The sequence below is a fragment of the Mesoplodon bidens genome (genome assembly GCF_964165515.1).
Source record: "Mesoplodon bidens genome assembly, chromosome: 3".
Classification (NCBI taxonomy): Eukaryota; Metazoa; Chordata; class Mammalia; order Artiodactyla; family Ziphiidae; genus Mesoplodon; species Mesoplodon bidens.
In genome coordinates, this window is record NC_138178.1 from 86,576,895 (window position 1) to 86,594,371 (window position 17,477).

The following is a 17,477-nucleotide window of genomic DNA, read 5'->3' on the forward strand; positions in this document are numbered from 1 at the left end:
TGAGCCACAACTACTGATCCCACGAGCCAGAACTACTGAGCCCATGTGACACAACTACTGAAGCCCACATGCCTAGAGCCCGTGCTCCGCAACAAAGAGTAGCCCCTGCTTGCTGCAACTAGAGAAAGCCCACATGCAACAACGAAGACCCAATGCAGCCTAAATAAATAAATTAAAAAAAAAATAAAAAATAAAGAACGTCTTTGGTGGTGCTCCTCCTTGAAGCCTCTTCAGCTTCCCTCCTCCCTCTTCTGGTCTACCCAAGGCAACCAAACTTCTCAGGCTGCCCAATCTTAGTCACAACTTGCCCATTGGTGTTAACTTTTCTTTAAGGGGACAGGGAAGTGTGGAGGTGGTGGTGATTCTTACGCAAAACAACACTCTACCAGAGGTTGAGTTTATGGCACAGTGGCCCACACCAGGCCTTGCCAGGGTCCTTCCCCTCCACCACTTGCCTGGCCCACTAAGATAGTCATAAAGCTTCAGAAGGAACTAGGGCTTAAAAGTGTTGCCATTTTTCATTTAAACCACTCCCTGCATTTACCATTTACTACTCTCCTACTGTCTTTCTCTCCCTGGTTTTTAACCATTCTGTTTTACCACTATCTTGCATTCTTCTGCATTCTTCCCTTTTTTCCCCATACATCCACACAAAAGAAAGTGCCAGACCTTTTGAAAATAGAGTTTAGACTACAATTTCCCATGGGACACAAATAGCCTACTGAAAAGTATTTGCTGACTGAGGAAGGAATGGCATCAATGACTGTATCTACTTAATTCTCCTGGGCTGTCCTCCTCTGAGGTTGCTCTACCACTCAGGACCTTTTAGTAACTAGCAACCAACTGGAGTATTTGGAGAATATTACCTACTGGTCACAGTGACAGCAAAGAAAGAATTATATAAAGAAGCTTAGGGACCAGACAACTATTCTGGCCAATATTTCCAAAATGCCAAAAGATAATCTTTCAACGTGGGAAACTCGTTCCTTATATGGTTATGGAATAAGTAGAAATTACTTTTGATACTTAGAAATTCCAGACAAAAAAACCATAAAAAAGGGAATGAGCTCCTTATGCTAGACACAACTGAATTTTCCTCAGAAAAGCAATACAGCAAATGAAAATGGGCTAAACAGAGACACTTTAGCTTCCAGTAAGAAAAGGCAAATAAACAAATAAATGAAAAAAAACAAAAGGTTTGCTCTTCCAAACCCTTTTAAGACACAGCCACTAAATCTTTCATTAGAACCACATTAAAAAAATATATAGACCTATAGACTGCTAGAACAGAAAAACACACTGGAGATCATAAAGCAAGGCAATAGTCCAAAGTCACAGAGCTCAGAATGAGAGCTCAGAATGAAAAGAGGCTGAGCTAGAACTCAGCCTTCCTAACTGCCAGCCCAGTTTTCATCCTTCTCCTTCCCTGCTCAACATGGCTTTGCTCCATGTTCAAATACTACAACCTGTGACAACCAAAGTCTCCAGCATTAAAGCTTTAAAGCTGGAAAAGGAAAATAGGTAAAAAATGACCCACGTTAAAATACAATCACATCTCAGTATGACCCAAGGAGAGAGAAACAGGTGAGGCAAAAAACACTGGATCGGGAGCTAGGCTTTCCCACTGACGCATTATGTTACCTTGTTCAGATCTCTTAACCTCTTAGTGGTCTCTTGATCTTGAAGGCCTCTTCCTGCTTTCATATCTTATGGTACTAGAAGATAATTGTGACCCAGAAATGTGAAGCCCAGCCTTGGGAAACAAGGAAATTTTCTCAGGCCCAAAACCCGGGAGTCATCTTGGTTCCTCCCTTTCACCCATACAGCAATTGTCTTGACTCGTCCTTCAAGGCATATCTGGCCTAGAATCATTTCACACTTCTACTGCCACCTTCTTCTACTCAAAGTCAGAGTGCTTCCAATGGCTGACAAGGCCCAGGGGTATGACTCCCCACTACCTCTCTTACTTCATCAACTACTACTCTCTCCTTCCTGAACTGCCCTCCAAGCACACTGGTCCTCCTGCTGTTCCTCACATGTGACAGCCATGTACCTACATCAAGACCTCTCTACTTGCTGTTCTCATTACTTCACTTCCTTCAGGTCTTTGCTCAAATATCATCTCCTCAGAGAGGCCTTCTTCAGCCACTCAATATTATCAGCCACTCAATATAAAGTACTAGTACACACCCCTAGTACTCTCCATCCCTTCTAATTTTTTTTCATAACACATCACTACCACTCAATTTATTTTTAATCGTCATTTCCCTCTTTACCCGTGAGAATGTAAGCTTCATAAAGACAAGAGCTGGTTGACCATCCCAGAACAAGCAAGTTCATTAAAGAATTCTAGGAGGCTGGCAAATGCCCCTCCACTGCTTTTCAGGTGGGATTCAAACTACCCCACTATCTTCTTAGCAATGATGCTTCTTCCTAATTTCTGCACAAATCATTCCACTTCCTCTTATTTCCAGAACTGAACAATATCTGTCCCTTCCATTCACTGGGCCCTTGCTATTTTCAGAAAAGAGCACTTAGAATGAAACAAGCTCTGGAAGGCTTTTTGGCAATTAGTGAGCAAACATTGACGTCAGCAGAGTGATTCTCATCAATGCTATCTATGTTCAAGTCTCTCGACAAGCTGGGTTACATATGCCATTTGTGATCACTGGAGCTACTTGGTTTAAACTTTTTGGGCTGGGAATGTGGCAATGAGTGAGGCAAGCCACAGGTGCCAAGTAGTTAATTATTTTCATTGCTAAGTGCAGGCAGTTTTGTATGATTTTTTTTTTCTCACAGTGGAAATGACATCTAGCCATTTGAGAGTTCTCCCAATTTCCCTTTCTGTTCTCCAAGGTCAGTGAGCTCCTTCTGGGTAAAGGAACCATTTTACTCTTTTATCCATTCTCTAGCAATTATAAGGAAGTTGTTCTCAGGCTTTGTGAAAGAGTTTCCCTCTTTACATTTCTGTCTCAACCGACCATTCATAAACTGGACTTTCTTCAGTCCTTTTCCCAAATTGCCTAACCTAAACCTGGAAGACAGGAAATGCTGACTCTCTGGGCAATTCCTTCAGCAACCTCTCCCCTGAAAATACATTTCTATCAGGCTTGAGGTCCTCTTTCCTTTTTCTCCCCTCGTTTGAATAAAAGTATTAAACTTAGGACACCAAACAGGAAGGAGATGCTGGTAGAGCTGCAGTGTAGTGGGAAACACTGCTTAAAATATCATGAGAAGAAAGTAACGACAGGGTCTGTGTCTGAGCAAATCTCCCTGAAACACTTAATCATCCAAAGATGGAAAAGTCTTTTTTATGATGTTGTGAAGAACTGACTCCAAACCTGGAGCTTCGTAAAGCCATGGAGTCAAGTCTCCAATCTTTCATCCTACAGATTTTTAGGAGGGAACAAGTCTAGCTCTATGTCACAGGCCACCCCTCTTATAGGAAGTGGGAAAGGATCTTCCTTCACTTAGAAGATTACAAAAATGCTGCTTTTTTTCCATTAACTTAAACAGTTTCCTTGAGCAGCACCCTGCAGCCCCTGCCACACTGCTCTTTCAGACTCACCGACAGATGTCCACCAGCTGGTCCAGCTCAGGGCAGCTACACTCATACATGTCCCGGCAGCTCACGTGGCTCTGGTTCATTAACTCCCCCAGCAGCTGGACCGTGTTGTCAGGTGCTTCTTCACATATCTTCTTAAACTGGAGCACTCTCGCAGCCTCGCTATACACGTGCTTTGCCCGCTGGTAGAGTTTGAAGGTGAGCACTTAGGAAGGAAGGGGATGGTGAACAAGGTTAGAGATAGTTACTGGCCAAAAAGAAAGAAAGAAAGTAAGGGGGGGAGGGAGGGAGCAAGGGAGGGAAGGAGGAAGGAAGGAAGGAAGAAATTTTTTAAAAAAGAAATCGTTACTGAACAAGTCAGTGCAAAGAAAAATACAGTTATTGAGAATATCCATTTCTGTCTTTATTATCAGTACCTTAGACTTTAAATAGGTCTTTCTTTCACTGAAAGAATTCTTTATAGTCTAAACTGGTCTCTTTTCAAGTCCATTTTACTTTAAGTTCACACTCCGAAAGTGGCAGAAGCAGAACACGTCAGGACGTCTGACCCCAGAGCCACATTCTTTCCACTGTGATCCACCAGAAAGAACCACTAAAAATGCTTATGCTAGCAATTTTATTTATAAAAATGTTTCCTATATCTAAGCACAGTTACTTATATATGTGTATGTGTGTGTAAAAAAGCACAATTATTTATATATGTGTATATAGCGTAGCATTATCATAGCAGAAAATAATCAATTCAAATGTCTAATAACAGAAAATATTTTTTAAATTATGCTACCTCTATTACAAATATTATTGCTACTTAAACACAGATTCTAAGATAATTTACTACATGGAAAATTGTTCATTATTAAGTGAAAAAACAAGATACAAAACTATGTGTATACATTTTAATTTTTAAAAATTATAGAAGGCACCAAAATGTTAACAGTCATCATCTCTCTGTGGTACATTGGGGGTGATTTTATTTTCTCCTTGACATATTTCTGTACTTTACAGATTATCTACAATGACTCTAACTTCAGTTACAGAAACATGTCCTGCTGCAACGGCTGTGTCTATAGTGCTTATGTATTCCCTTGAATAACAACTGAGACCTCCTTACCATTCCTTTTCAACCGTGCTGAACAGTGGCTGAGCTGGTGCAGTGGGTCTGGGAAAAATTTGGAAAATAAATGGAAGCTAAGCTACCTGGCCTGCTGGAAAGAGCCTGGGCTGAGAATCCAAAGGTCTGTCATTTGTTCTCATCTGTGTGACAACTCACTGTACCCAAGTTGCTACTTCTATAGAGCTCCAAAATGAGGCTGAAAATTATTTCTCAGGATCCTTCCTGCGCTAACATTTTATGATTCTATGAAGAACTTCCTCCAAGAATTCCCCTCATATTGTTGTATTTTGGAAAAAGGATGATAACTGTGACCATTGCCTTCTGTTTGCATCCCCAGTTCTACTCTCTGCCCTTCTCTACCTGCTGTCTGCCCCAGAAGGCTGACCTGGATGGATTACAGCAGTGGGTTCCCTTGCCTCTAGATTGGAGAAAGGGAGAAGATCAGCAAGAGATGGGAGGGAATTATATCCTTCCTGCTCACTGGGTGGTGATATGCGCGAGCAGACGCAAACACAGTTCATTATATCAATAGCATGATTTCTGTTTAACTCAAACACATGAGACCTGCAACAAATTTTTATACTTGACTTAAATCCCTCAAACCTCCCCCTTATAGGACTCATACTAGCCACAGCCAGAAAATCAGCCTAATTTGCACTTCACCCGTGACTCCCCTCAGCAATAGAGGGCCCCACCCCTGTATCAGCCTTACTCCACTCAGGCACAATAGTTGTGCAGGAGTCTTCCTACTTATTCAATTTTACCCTTTAACAGAAAACAACAAACATATTCAAGCAATAGTGCTATGATTAGGAGCCCTTACCACCCTATTCACAGCAATATGCACTGTCACCCAAAATGACATTAAAAAAATTGTCGCTTTTTCCACTTCAAGCCAATTAGGGCCTAATGATGGTAAGAATCGGCATCAACAAACCCTGTCTAGCATTCTTACACGTATCTGCACACATGCTTTTTTTAAGGCCATACTATTCACATGCTCCAGGTCCATTATTCACAGCCTGAATGACGAACAAGATAATTTGAAAAATAGGGGGCCTATTCAAGCCCTTACCCTTCACCACAACAGCCCTTATTATCGGATGTCTGGCACTGACAGGATCGCCTTTCCTCACCGGCTTCTATTGTAAAGATCTGATCATTGAAGCCACTAACACATCTTATGCCAATGCCTGAGCCCTATTAATAACTCTAATTGCCACCTCCCTCACAGCTGTCTATAGTACCCGCATTATCTTCTTCGCACTACTAGGACAACCTCGCTTCTCTCCCTTAACCTCCATCAGTGAAAACAACCCCTTCCTAATTAACTCCATCAAACACCTGCTAATTGGAAGTGTCTTTGCCGGATTCATTATCTCCAACAACATCCCCCCAACAACAGTCCCCCTAATAACCGTACCCCTACACCTAAAACTAACTGCCCTTGCAGTAACCATCCTGGGCTTTGTATTGGCACTTGAAATTAACCTTAACACACAAAACTTAAAATTTATTTACCCCTCAAATACCCTTAAATTCTCTAGTCTCTTAGGATATTTCCTCACCATCATGCATCGTCTACCTGCTTACCTAAACCTATCAATAAGCCAAAAATCAGCATCCTCCCTCTTGGACTTAATCTGACTAGAAAACATTTTACCAAAAACCACACCCCTCATTCAACTAAAGTTCTCCACGCTAATCTCAAGCCAAAAAGGCCTTATTCAAACTATACTTCCTATCATTCCTTATTACTCTCACCCTTAGTATGCTTTTATTTAATTACCATGAGTGATCTTCATAATAACCACAACACCAATAAACAGCGACCAGCCAATAACAATCACCAACCAGGTACCATAGCTACATAACGCCGCAATCCCCATAGCCTCCTCACTAAAAAAGCCAGAGTCACCAGAGTCACTCAGTCTCCCAAGCCATTGAACTTAAACACAACTTCCACCTCCTCATCCTTTAAAAAATATATATAATACCATCAAAAACTCTATTATCAACCCTGAAAGAAACGCCCCCAAAACAATCTTATTAGAAACCCAAACCTCAGGATACTGCTCAGTGGCCATAGCCATTGTATAGCCAAACACAGCTAATATCCCCCCTAAATAAATCAGACACTATCAAACTTAAAAATGAACCACCAAAATTCAACACAATCCTACACCCAACACCACCACTCACAATCAACCCAAAACCTCCATAAATAGGTGAAGGTTTTGAAGAAATCCCCACAAAACTGATCACAAAAATAACACTTAAAATAAATACAATATATGTCATCATCATTCTCACATGGACTCCAACCATGACTAATGACATGAACATTCATCGTTGTCATTCAACTATAAGAACACCAATGACCAACATCCGAAAAACACACCCACTAATAGAAATCATCAGCAATGCATTTATTAACCTCTCAACCCCATCAAACATTTCATCATGATGAAATTCTGGCTCTCTACCAGGCATTTGCTTGATCCTACAAATCCTAACAGGCTTATTCCTAGCAATACACTACACACCAGACACAGCAACCGCTTTCTCGTGGCAGCACACATCTGTCCAGACGTTAATTATGGATGAATCACTCGATGTATACATGCAAACAGAACTTCCATATTATTTATCTGCCTTTACATTCACGTAGGGCGTGGCCTATATTATGGATCCTGTGCCTTTCTAGAAACATGAAACATCGGGATTATTTGGCTACTTACAGTTATAGCCACTGCATTTATAGGCTACGTGCTACCATGAGGACAAATGTCATTCTGAGGGGCGACACTCATTACAAACCTGCTCTCAGCAATCCCATATATTGGCACCACTCTTGTCGAATGGATCAGAAGGATTTTTTCTGATCCATTCGACAAGAGTGGTCATAGGACCACTCTTAAGGTGGTACTAGGATTTTTTCCCCAGCTCCCTCCTTGCAGAGTTGCCTGGAGCTGGCTCTCTTCCCCCACCGAAGGACACTGGACATACTTTCAAGGTAGGCTTTTCTACATGACTCTCTCCTCCAGGGTCTGCCTACAGGTTCCTCTCCCCTAGACTATTACTACTTTTTCAGAAGTGCTTTTACATTCCACTTATGAACAAATAAATTATATTAAAGTTTCAGGTTACATTTTTTTCCCCTCCACAGCACCGCCCTCCTAACTCTTGGAGATGAATAAGAAGTTAGAGGAGGGGAATAGCCATTCTTAGGATTTGTGTAAAAGTTTAGTAATTATAAGGGTGGGGCTAACTTTCCTACAAGTTAATAAAGAATTAAATTTTTCTTTCAAGGTTTCTCAACTGAGTCATATAAGATATATTAAACTCACGGTTAACAACTTGCATCAATGAAATGATTCAAGTTCATGTGAATCATCCTATTCTATTTCAAACAGGACCTAAATTTAGTCATCAATTCTAATCGTTTCTTCTTTCACAATGTGTCTTGTAATCATCCCTCCCTTCTAGTCCCACTGTCATTACCCAAATTTACACTATTATTCCCTTTCCTACTTGAACTATCCTGCAGTGATCTCCAAACTTATATTCCTGTCTTAATCTCTCATTCCTGCAACCTACCTTGAGGTTGGTGCCATCGGATTGAGCTCCTAACACACAGCTTGACTCATGTTACTACCCAGAACATTAACTGCTTCCCCACTGTTTACTATAATCCAAATTCCTGCAAACAACAAGCTCGGTCCCAATAGGATCTCTTCCCTTCAGCCAAAATGGCCTATTTGTAGTTACCCAAACACTCCTTGCTCCTGGGTATACTCATTAATCCATACAGAAATAGTTTCTTGCCCTTTCTCTCCCTGTCGAAATTTTACCTCTTTCTGAAGGTTCCACTTAAACTTTATGCTCCATGAAACCATGACAGACCCAGCTGGAAACAATCTCTTGACTCTGAATTTATACCACACTTGCAGTCCATGGCACACGTTTGGTGCTTGTCATATACTTTCCATGGTAATCGTCTCTCCTGTCTTCACAAAGTTTGCCAACTGCTGAAGACAGAAACCAGATCTTCTGGTTCCATGCATTCGATATTCTGCAACCCTTCACCCCATAGCACCTTCACCAGTGTCTTACATGACAGGTGCTCAATGGGTGTCCACTGTTGATGATGATATGATTAGGACTCTATTTTTTAACCCCAGTTCAAAATCAAGATACCTCCATTTAGACATTGTTGTAAAAATTTTTAAAAAGTGAGGTGTCAGTACTCACAGCTTACTAAAAATGTTGAGGCTGAGGAAAGGGGACAGCCAGATTCCCTTTGGTATTGAATCTACAACTACTGATACCAAGTAGGTTGAAAAATAAGAAGAAAAAGAGAACTTACAAGTTAAATGTAGGTGGGAATAAAAATATGGCAACATGTTTTGTTCCATCAGTAGCCAGGTCATGTGAATCAGCACACACTGTAACGTGAATTTGTTATTTCCATCAATAACTTCAATGGAAATGGGAATATTATATATTACTGGGAATTATCATATATATTAAAATATATTATTTTAGGGTCTGGGTAGCAAAATATCCCAAGGTAAGAAAGTCGTACCAATACCCAGTACTGGCACATACCATCTGCAACAACACTGTCTGAAGAAATAAAAGAGGTAGATTTAATAAGAACTCCTCCTCAAAAGCCCTGAATAGAGAAGGGAAAAGATGGGCCATTGTGTCTCACATACATACATGCCTATTAATATAGGCATGTATGTATGTGAGACAGTGCCAATAATTTAATACATGTTAATATAATCCAGGTTATAGAATACACATTTTGAAAGGGAGTAAAATGACTTTGGTAACTGTAGTTTAAAATTGTTCTTTCTAAAAATTGAGGTTGAAACAAAATGTTTAAAATTCTAGCTTTAGGATTCCATATGTTTCAGTTTTACTTTTGAACTACGTCACCTCCCCTAGTCATGGGCCAAGTTACAAAATCAGAGCATGGGGGCGGGGTGGGGGGTGTGTGTGTAAGAAGAGAGTATTGGTTCATTTCTACTGTAATGTCCCATTTATGAAAAAATCATCTAGTTTCCAGGTCCACTGATATTTATGGCCGCAGCACAAAAGGGCACGATAAAGTGACATCCACTAAGATCACAAAATAGTGCTATTTAGCTGACAGACCACTGTGTTATGTCCCAGTTTGCAAAGACTTTTTTTAAACTTTGAATTATAAAATTTCTCAAATATACAGGACAGTAAAGAAGGTACAATAGCAAATTCCACAAGCCCATCACCTAGGCTGAACAGTTAATCACTTTTTGCCATATTTGCTTCAATTGATATTTTGCTAGTGTTTTAAAATAAATTATAGATGTGACACTTGCTCCCTACATACTTCAGTGTGCAACTCTATAAAATAAGGATATTTTCTTACATAACCTCCATATCATTATCACATCTAATAAAATTACCAATGATTCCTTAATATCATCTCATATTCAGTCCATATTTAAATTTTCCCAGTTGTTTAAATTTCAGTCAATTTACAGCAGAATCCAACCGAAGTCCACACATTATATTCAGTCTTATATCTAATAAGTCTCTTTTAATCAAGAAGTTACAATGATTTTTGATACTCTGGATTGTCAATATCATATATATAAAATACAAGTATATTTTAGGGCCACATCCTATAATAAAATTCAATATAGTCCGTAAGCAACAGTATGCTTTGGTTTTCCTTAGGATTACATAGTCCTTTAAGATTAAATATTTTCCTTTAGGATTAAATATTCTCAAGTAGAAACTGTTCAGAGAGATATGTTTTTTCATATTAAACCTTAGGACTGGTGTTTTGATTTGTGACAAGAAACATTCAGAACGCACTGAGCAGATTACCAGAACCTCACAAACCTGGCACCTCCTTGCGTCTGCTCTCTATTGCAGAGTGTTTCACAGCAAGACTTCAGGAGAGAAACGTCTAATGAGGACTCTTCCTGGGCGTTCTGAAGATGTGTGAGAGATTGCCATTGCTCACACCCACTGAACGGTAGTTAACTCAGACGACAAAGGAAAGGGCAGAAAGGGCATCTGTTTTCAACTGTGATATAAAAATCTTGACAAAGGCTACAACAAATTTGGAGACCACCCTTTAGGAGGGAAACCAGTTCTGTGTTGTCTGGTCATCACAAATGCTCTCTGAATCCAGGGTTCTGGCTTGTTATATGCTGGCAACTCAACAGGTCTCTGTTGTGCAGATACCAAAAAGTTCAAGAAAATCTGAAACTTTGTCTATGAACAAAGCTTTCTTCCCTATCCAGTTAACTTTAAAATGGATGCTCCATCTCTCTATAAACTCTTATAACCCTTGACAGCAATTATTATATTAAAGGATAAAGAAATTGTTTCTTACTGCATGAATGCTCATTGCTGCATGACCACTTCCAAAGCAAATTCAGTTTAAGAATATAACACCAGGACTTCCCTGGTGGCGCAGTGGTTAAGAATGCGCCTGCCAATGCAGGGGACACGGGTTCGAGCCCTGGTCCGGGAAGATCCCACATGCCGTGGAGCAACTAAGCCCGTGTGCCACAACTACTGAGCCTGCACTCTAGAGCCCACGAGCCACAACTACTGAACCCATGAGCCACAACTACTGAGTCTGTGTGCCACAACTACTGAAGCCCGCATGCCTAGAGCCCGTGCTCCGCAACAAAGAGAAGCCACCGCAATGAGAAACCCGCTCACCGCAACAAGAGAAAGCCCGAGCACAGCAATGAAAACCCAACGCAGCCAAAAATAAATAAATAATAATAAAAAAAAGAATATAACACCAGGTGCCATTTTCCTAAAATACTGCTAGTGTCCTATCCCATCCATGGGAAATCTGAGGCTTCAAAGCAGGATATATCACATGGATTTTGAAACAATGACTTTCTCCTCCATGTATCTTAGGTAATTTCTGAATCTAATCCTAAAGTCATGACAGAGATTCTGAGATCTAAATGATCACAGCCGTAAACATTTACACTGCAACAGATATACACTAAATTCACTTGAATAATGATTTATTTGCTAGCTCTAAACTTTCCTTTCCCTCTGACTTCCTTGGTGAACCTCCAGTACACCACACAGGCTCCCACCTGAGGCCCACTGCCGCAGCTGTTTTGTTAGCCTGGAATGCTCTTCCCCCTGATCTTGACCTGGCTGGCCCCTCCTTGTCATTCAAGTCTCAGCTGTCACAGCTTCAAGAAGACTTTACCTCAACTCCAGTCTAGAGTAACTCCCTCACATACACATTCTTTCCATCCTGTTTTATTCTCCCAAAACTATTTTATTTATTCTCCCAAACACCATCCAGTTTTCTCGTGTGTTCATTTGTTCAATGGTCTGTGGTTATCTCTCACCACTAGAAGTTCAGCTTCAGGAGAGCAAGGGCCTTGTCTAATCTCTTCACTTTTGTATCTTTAGCAGCTAAAATAGGGTCTGGCACCACAGGAGGGTCTCAATAAATGTTTATTGAAAGAATGGTTTGGTTCCTAGTCTTTGTACAAAACTGCACCAAAACACGGAAAAATAAACAATAGGGAATATGAGGAAGACCTACTAATTTGGCAGTTACTGCTTACTAGCACCTTCACCAAAAAGTGGGGGAAATTTTCTAAAAGAAGGTTTGGAGATAACTGGTAAACTCCAGTGTCCAAAGTATACCTAATGCCCAATGTCACAGATGACTGAGAATCGTTTATCCTGTATTTTGTTTCACAGATGTGGGAGAAAAGAGAGTTCTAAAACAACCAAAACGTGTTTCAAATAAAAGGGAAGGAATAGAAAATAGATCATCATAACCAGTTAAAATAGAAGTTTTTTTTTTCCTTTCAGACAATTGTTGTAGCAAAATTGTGCCTACTTACTTCTACCGTAAAAAGACGGCTATGTAGCTTATGATCAGAGGCCATCTCTAATCAAGGAATCTAAACCAGGGCACAAATAATTGGTTATCTTATTATATCTTTGGTGGGAAAGGATGAGAAAAAGCCTGTGACAGAAGAAACACACTGGGCACCATTTTCCTCATAAAAGCTCTGAGAGCACCAGGTCAGCAGTAGATGGAGGACATGCTCATTCAATCTCTGAAAGAGCCCCACTGATTTAATTTTTTTCACTGATTTAATTTTAAATTCTGCACTCAAGAGCTGTTAGCCTCCCCTTTATTACCTCATCTTCTACTAAGAGTGATGCCAGAAGCACTGAGTGAGATGACCATCCAACAACAGTCAACCAAATAGTTCTTAGTGAGGCCTGGCCGTGTGCCCCACTCTATGCTCCAAATGAGAGGAAAGACCTGTGAAACAGAAGCGCTTGCTATGAGGAACTTACAGCTCAGTTAAACAAATAAGGCAGCCTATGAGACCACTGGAGAGTGACCAACCACAGCAGATATCCAGGGGCTGTAAATGCTAGAGGCACACCAAGAACACAGGGTTTGGTGAGGGAAGAGCTGTAGTGGGAAGTGTCACAGGAGAAGTGCCTGAGCTACAGAGCTTCCTTGCTGTGAGGACAGGATGGCCAAAGGCCCAAGCTGAGAACAGGCAGAGTGTGTTGATGGGCTGAAGGGGGCAAACTGACCAGAACGGGGGGCAGCCTCTTGAGGAGGTTGTCCTCACATCTGAGGCTTTAACATCCTCTGCTATACATGTTACACAAAGGTTGCAAACTCACAACCCGTGGTCCATACCCAACCACAGTGATGCTTTCTTTTCTTTTTTTTTTTTAACATTTTTATTGGAGTATAACTGCTTTACAACGGTGTGTTATTTTCTGCTGTATAATAAAGTGAATCAGCTATACATATACATATATCCCCATATCCCCTCCCTCTTGTGTCTCCCTCCCATCCTCCCTATCCCACCCCTCTAGGTGGGCACAAAGCACCAAGCTGATCTCCCTGTGCTATGCAGCTGCTTCCCACTAGCTAGCTATTTTACATTTGGTAGTGTATATATGTCCATGCCACTCTCTCACTTCGTCCCAGCTTACACTTCCCCTTCCCCGTGTCCTCAAGTCTATTCTCTACGTCTGCATCTTTATTCCTGTCCTGCCCCTAGGTTCTTCAGAACCTTTTTTTTTTTTTGGTTCCATATATATGTCTTAGCATACGGTATTTGTTTTTCTCTTTCTGACTTACTTCACTCTGTATGACAGACTGTAGGTCCATCCACCTCACTACAAATAACTCAATTTCGTTTCTTTTTATGGCTGAGTAATATTCCATTGCATATATGTGCCACATCTTCTTTATCCATTTATCTGTCGATGGACACTTAGGTTGCTTCCATGTCCTGGCTATTGTAAATAGAGCTGCAATGAACATTGTGGTACATGACTCTTTTTGAATTATGGTTTTCTCAGGGTATATGTCCAGTAGTGGATTACTGGGTCATATGGTAGTTCTATTTTTAGTTTTTTAAGGAAACTCCATACTGTTCTCCATAGTGGCTGTATCAATTTACATTCCCACCAACAGTGCAAGAGGGTTCCCTTTTCTCCACACCCTCTCCAGCATTTATTGTTTGTAGACTTTTTGATGATGGCCATTCTGACTGGTATGAGGTGATATCTCACTGTAGTTTTGATTTGCATTTTTCTAATGATTAGTGATGTTGAGCATCCTTTCATGTGTTTGTTGGCAGTCTGTATATCTTCTGTGGAGAAATATCTATTTAGGTCTTCTGCCCATTTTTGGATTGGGTTGTTTGTTTTTTTGATATTGAGCTGCATGAGCTGCTTGTAAATTTTGGAGATTAATCCTTTGTCAGTTGCTTCATTTGCAAATATTTTCTCCCATTCTGAGGGTTGTCTTTTCATCTTGTTTATGTTTTCCTTTGCTGTGCAAAAGCTTTTAAGTTTCATTAGGTCCCATTTGTTTATTTTTGTTTTTATTTCCATTTCTCTAGGAGGTGGGTCCAAAAGGATCTTGCTGTGATTTATGTCATAGAGTATTCTGCCTCTTCAATAAGTGGTGCTGGGAAAACTGGACAGCTACATGTAGAAGAATGAAAATAGAACACTCCCTAACACCATACACAAGAATAAACTCAAAATGGATTAAAGACCTAAATGTAAGGCCAGACACTATAAAACTCTTAGAGGAAAACATAGGCACAGTGATGCTTTCTTGACCCACATGCTGTTTTTTTAACTGGGAAATATTACATAAGAATCCGGATTTCTGCTTTCCCTTGAAAAACTGAATGTTCTGGCAGTACTGAACCTACATTCTTGCACAACAGCTGTTGGCTGGAGCTGAGGAGCAGCTAGACATTTAGAGAGGGCATGCACTTCATTTCCATGCAGTTACCGCCATTCCCAATTATCTGATGCCCAGACTGCCTCACTAGTTTACATGTCTGCCTGGTCCCTCTAGGCATCTGTTGTGGGACTCTTTTTCCATAAAACTGTCTATTACAGGAATTCTTGGCTAGAGAGAGACGAGTGGACAACCAAGTGAGTCATCATTGCCATAATGAGCCACTGTTACTGTTACTAATGAATCCCCCCTCCCTTAGATGTATTGATAGTTCCATATTGAACAAATGTCCATTTTCTTGTAAATTCTACTCTTTGGTCTTAGTTCTGCTCCCCAGACATTTGTAAACATTTGACAGCCCTTGATAGATCTGAAGGAAGCTCTCATGCCTTATGTTTTTTGTTTGTTTGTTTGTTTTTTATGCCTTATGCTTTTTACACATGGATGAGGATCCACTTTGTGCTGGTTTTAATACTGAGGGAAAAACAACAAACAAGATAAGCTCTTTACTCTCAAGAAGTAAATCCAGGGGACTTCCCTGGTGGTCCAGTGGTAAAGAATCCACCTTACAATGCAGGGGGCACAAGTTTGATCCCTGGTCAGGGGATTAAGATCCCACATGCCGCGGGGCAACTAAGCCTGCACACCACAACTACTGAGCTCGCGTGCCTCAACTAGAGAGCTGGAGTGCTGCAAACTACAGAGCCCACGTGCTCTGGGACCTGCGTGCCACAACTAGAGAGAAGCCCGTGTGCATCAACAAAGAGCCCCCGCGCCGCAACGAAAGACCCCGCATGCCTCAACGAAGATCCCACGTGCTGCAACTAAAACCTGACACAGCCAAAAATAAAAATAAAATAAAATAAATAATAAAAATAAATCTTAAAAAAAAAAAGAAGTAGGTCTAACAAAAGACAAGTGTTGGTGAGGATGTGGAGAAACTGGAACCCTTGCATGTCGTTGCTGGGAATGCAAACTGGTGCAGCCTCTATGAAAAACAGTACAAAGCTTCCTCAAAAAATTAAAAATACAACTACCTTATGATCCAGCAATCTCACTTCTGGGTATATCCAAAAGTATTGAAATCAGGATCTCAAAGAGTTATTACCACTTCCATGTTCACTGCAGCTCTATTCACAATAGCTAAGCTGTGGAAGCAAACTAAATGTCCATCAATGAATGAATGGATTGAAAGAATGATATATACATTATTATTATTATAGAATATTATTAAGCCTTAAACATGAAAGAAATTCTGCAATATGCAACAACACGGATGGACCTCTTGAGGACATTGTGCTAAGTGAAATAAGCCAGACACAGGAAAACAACGATTGCATGATTCCATCTATATGAGATAGATAGAATCATCACATTCATAAAATTGAAGGCCAGAATGGTGGTTACCAGAGACTAGGGGAGCAAAAAGTGGAGAGTTATTTATCAACAGACAAAAAGTTTCACCTAAGTAAGATGAATGAGCTCTAGAGATTTACTGTACATTTACCTATAGTTAACAATAATGTATTGTACACTTAAAATTTGTTATGAAGATAGATTTCATATCAAGTGTTCTTACCATAATAAAAAATAAAATAAATTTTTAATAAAAAAGAAGTAACAGTCTACTAGAGAGAAATTGTTAGATATGAACAATAAAGGGTAACAGATGGTAAGGCAGCTCCTCACAGCTAAAGTAGAGGCACAAAGTCAAGATGGTGTCCTGATCTGGAAGCAGAACCTGAGACAAAAACTTGGGTGCAGGTCGTAGAAATCCAGGAAGCAGGAGGACAAGAATAAGGCAAGTGAAACGGGAAAGAAGAAAAGCAAATAAAAGGTGCTTAATATGCAGGTCACCACTGTGAACAACCACGGCCTAATAGCTTGGGGGCCTCTCCAAAGAACCATGTAGTATGTGTCCCAGAATTGGCCCACCTGTGGATGGGAAGGCTGGGGCATTTATCCATGGACACTCCCATTGTTGTCCCCAGAGGGGTTAACTTCTCCACAAAGATGTGCCTGGACAACACGGCTACCTTCAGTGACTTTGGAGAATGCTCAGGACAGCAAAGAGACACTTGTGCCAGCTGCTAGCTTGACAGGGGCTGCTGACAATGCTGAAAGCAGGTGGGCTGAGGGGATAGGGAATAGTGATCATGACCTTCACAGTCCTCCCGTGAAAAGGTGAAACCAGCCAAGTCTAAAAGATGAGTAGGTGTCCAGCAAACCAACTAAAAGCTAGGGTGAGAAGCAAAGAAAAAGAATGGGAATTTAAGACAGAAGGAACTTCATGAACAAAGACATGGAGGTTAAAAACCATGAAGTGCTTTTAGAGAATCCATAGTACTTGGATCTGATTGGAGCATAGAAAGAGAATGAAGACCAGAAGCAACAAGAAACACAGTAAAAGAGAAAAATGGAAGCAGTAGGCAGAGGTCAGATCACAAGGGCTTTATATTATGCTAAGTAAGGTGTTTACATTGTATCATGTACCTAAGTGGTTC

At 40.6% G+C, this 17,477-nt stretch overlaps 1 protein-coding gene across 4 annotated transcripts in view; it reads right to left on the reverse strand.

The window, feature by feature from the left end:
- Positions 1-17,477, reverse strand: part of GALK2 (galactokinase 2) — a 136,362-nt gene that overhangs the window by 11,761 nt on the left and 107,124 nt on the right. For all 4 annotated transcript variants that reach the window (XM_081229394.1, XM_081229392.1, XM_081229393.1 and 1 more), the window contains one exon: positions 3,569-3,770. In XM_081229394.1, the coding sequence (XP_081085520.1) occupies positions 3,569-3,770 (202 nt within the window). The remainder of the gene's footprint in view (positions 1-3,568; positions 3,771-17,477) is intronic.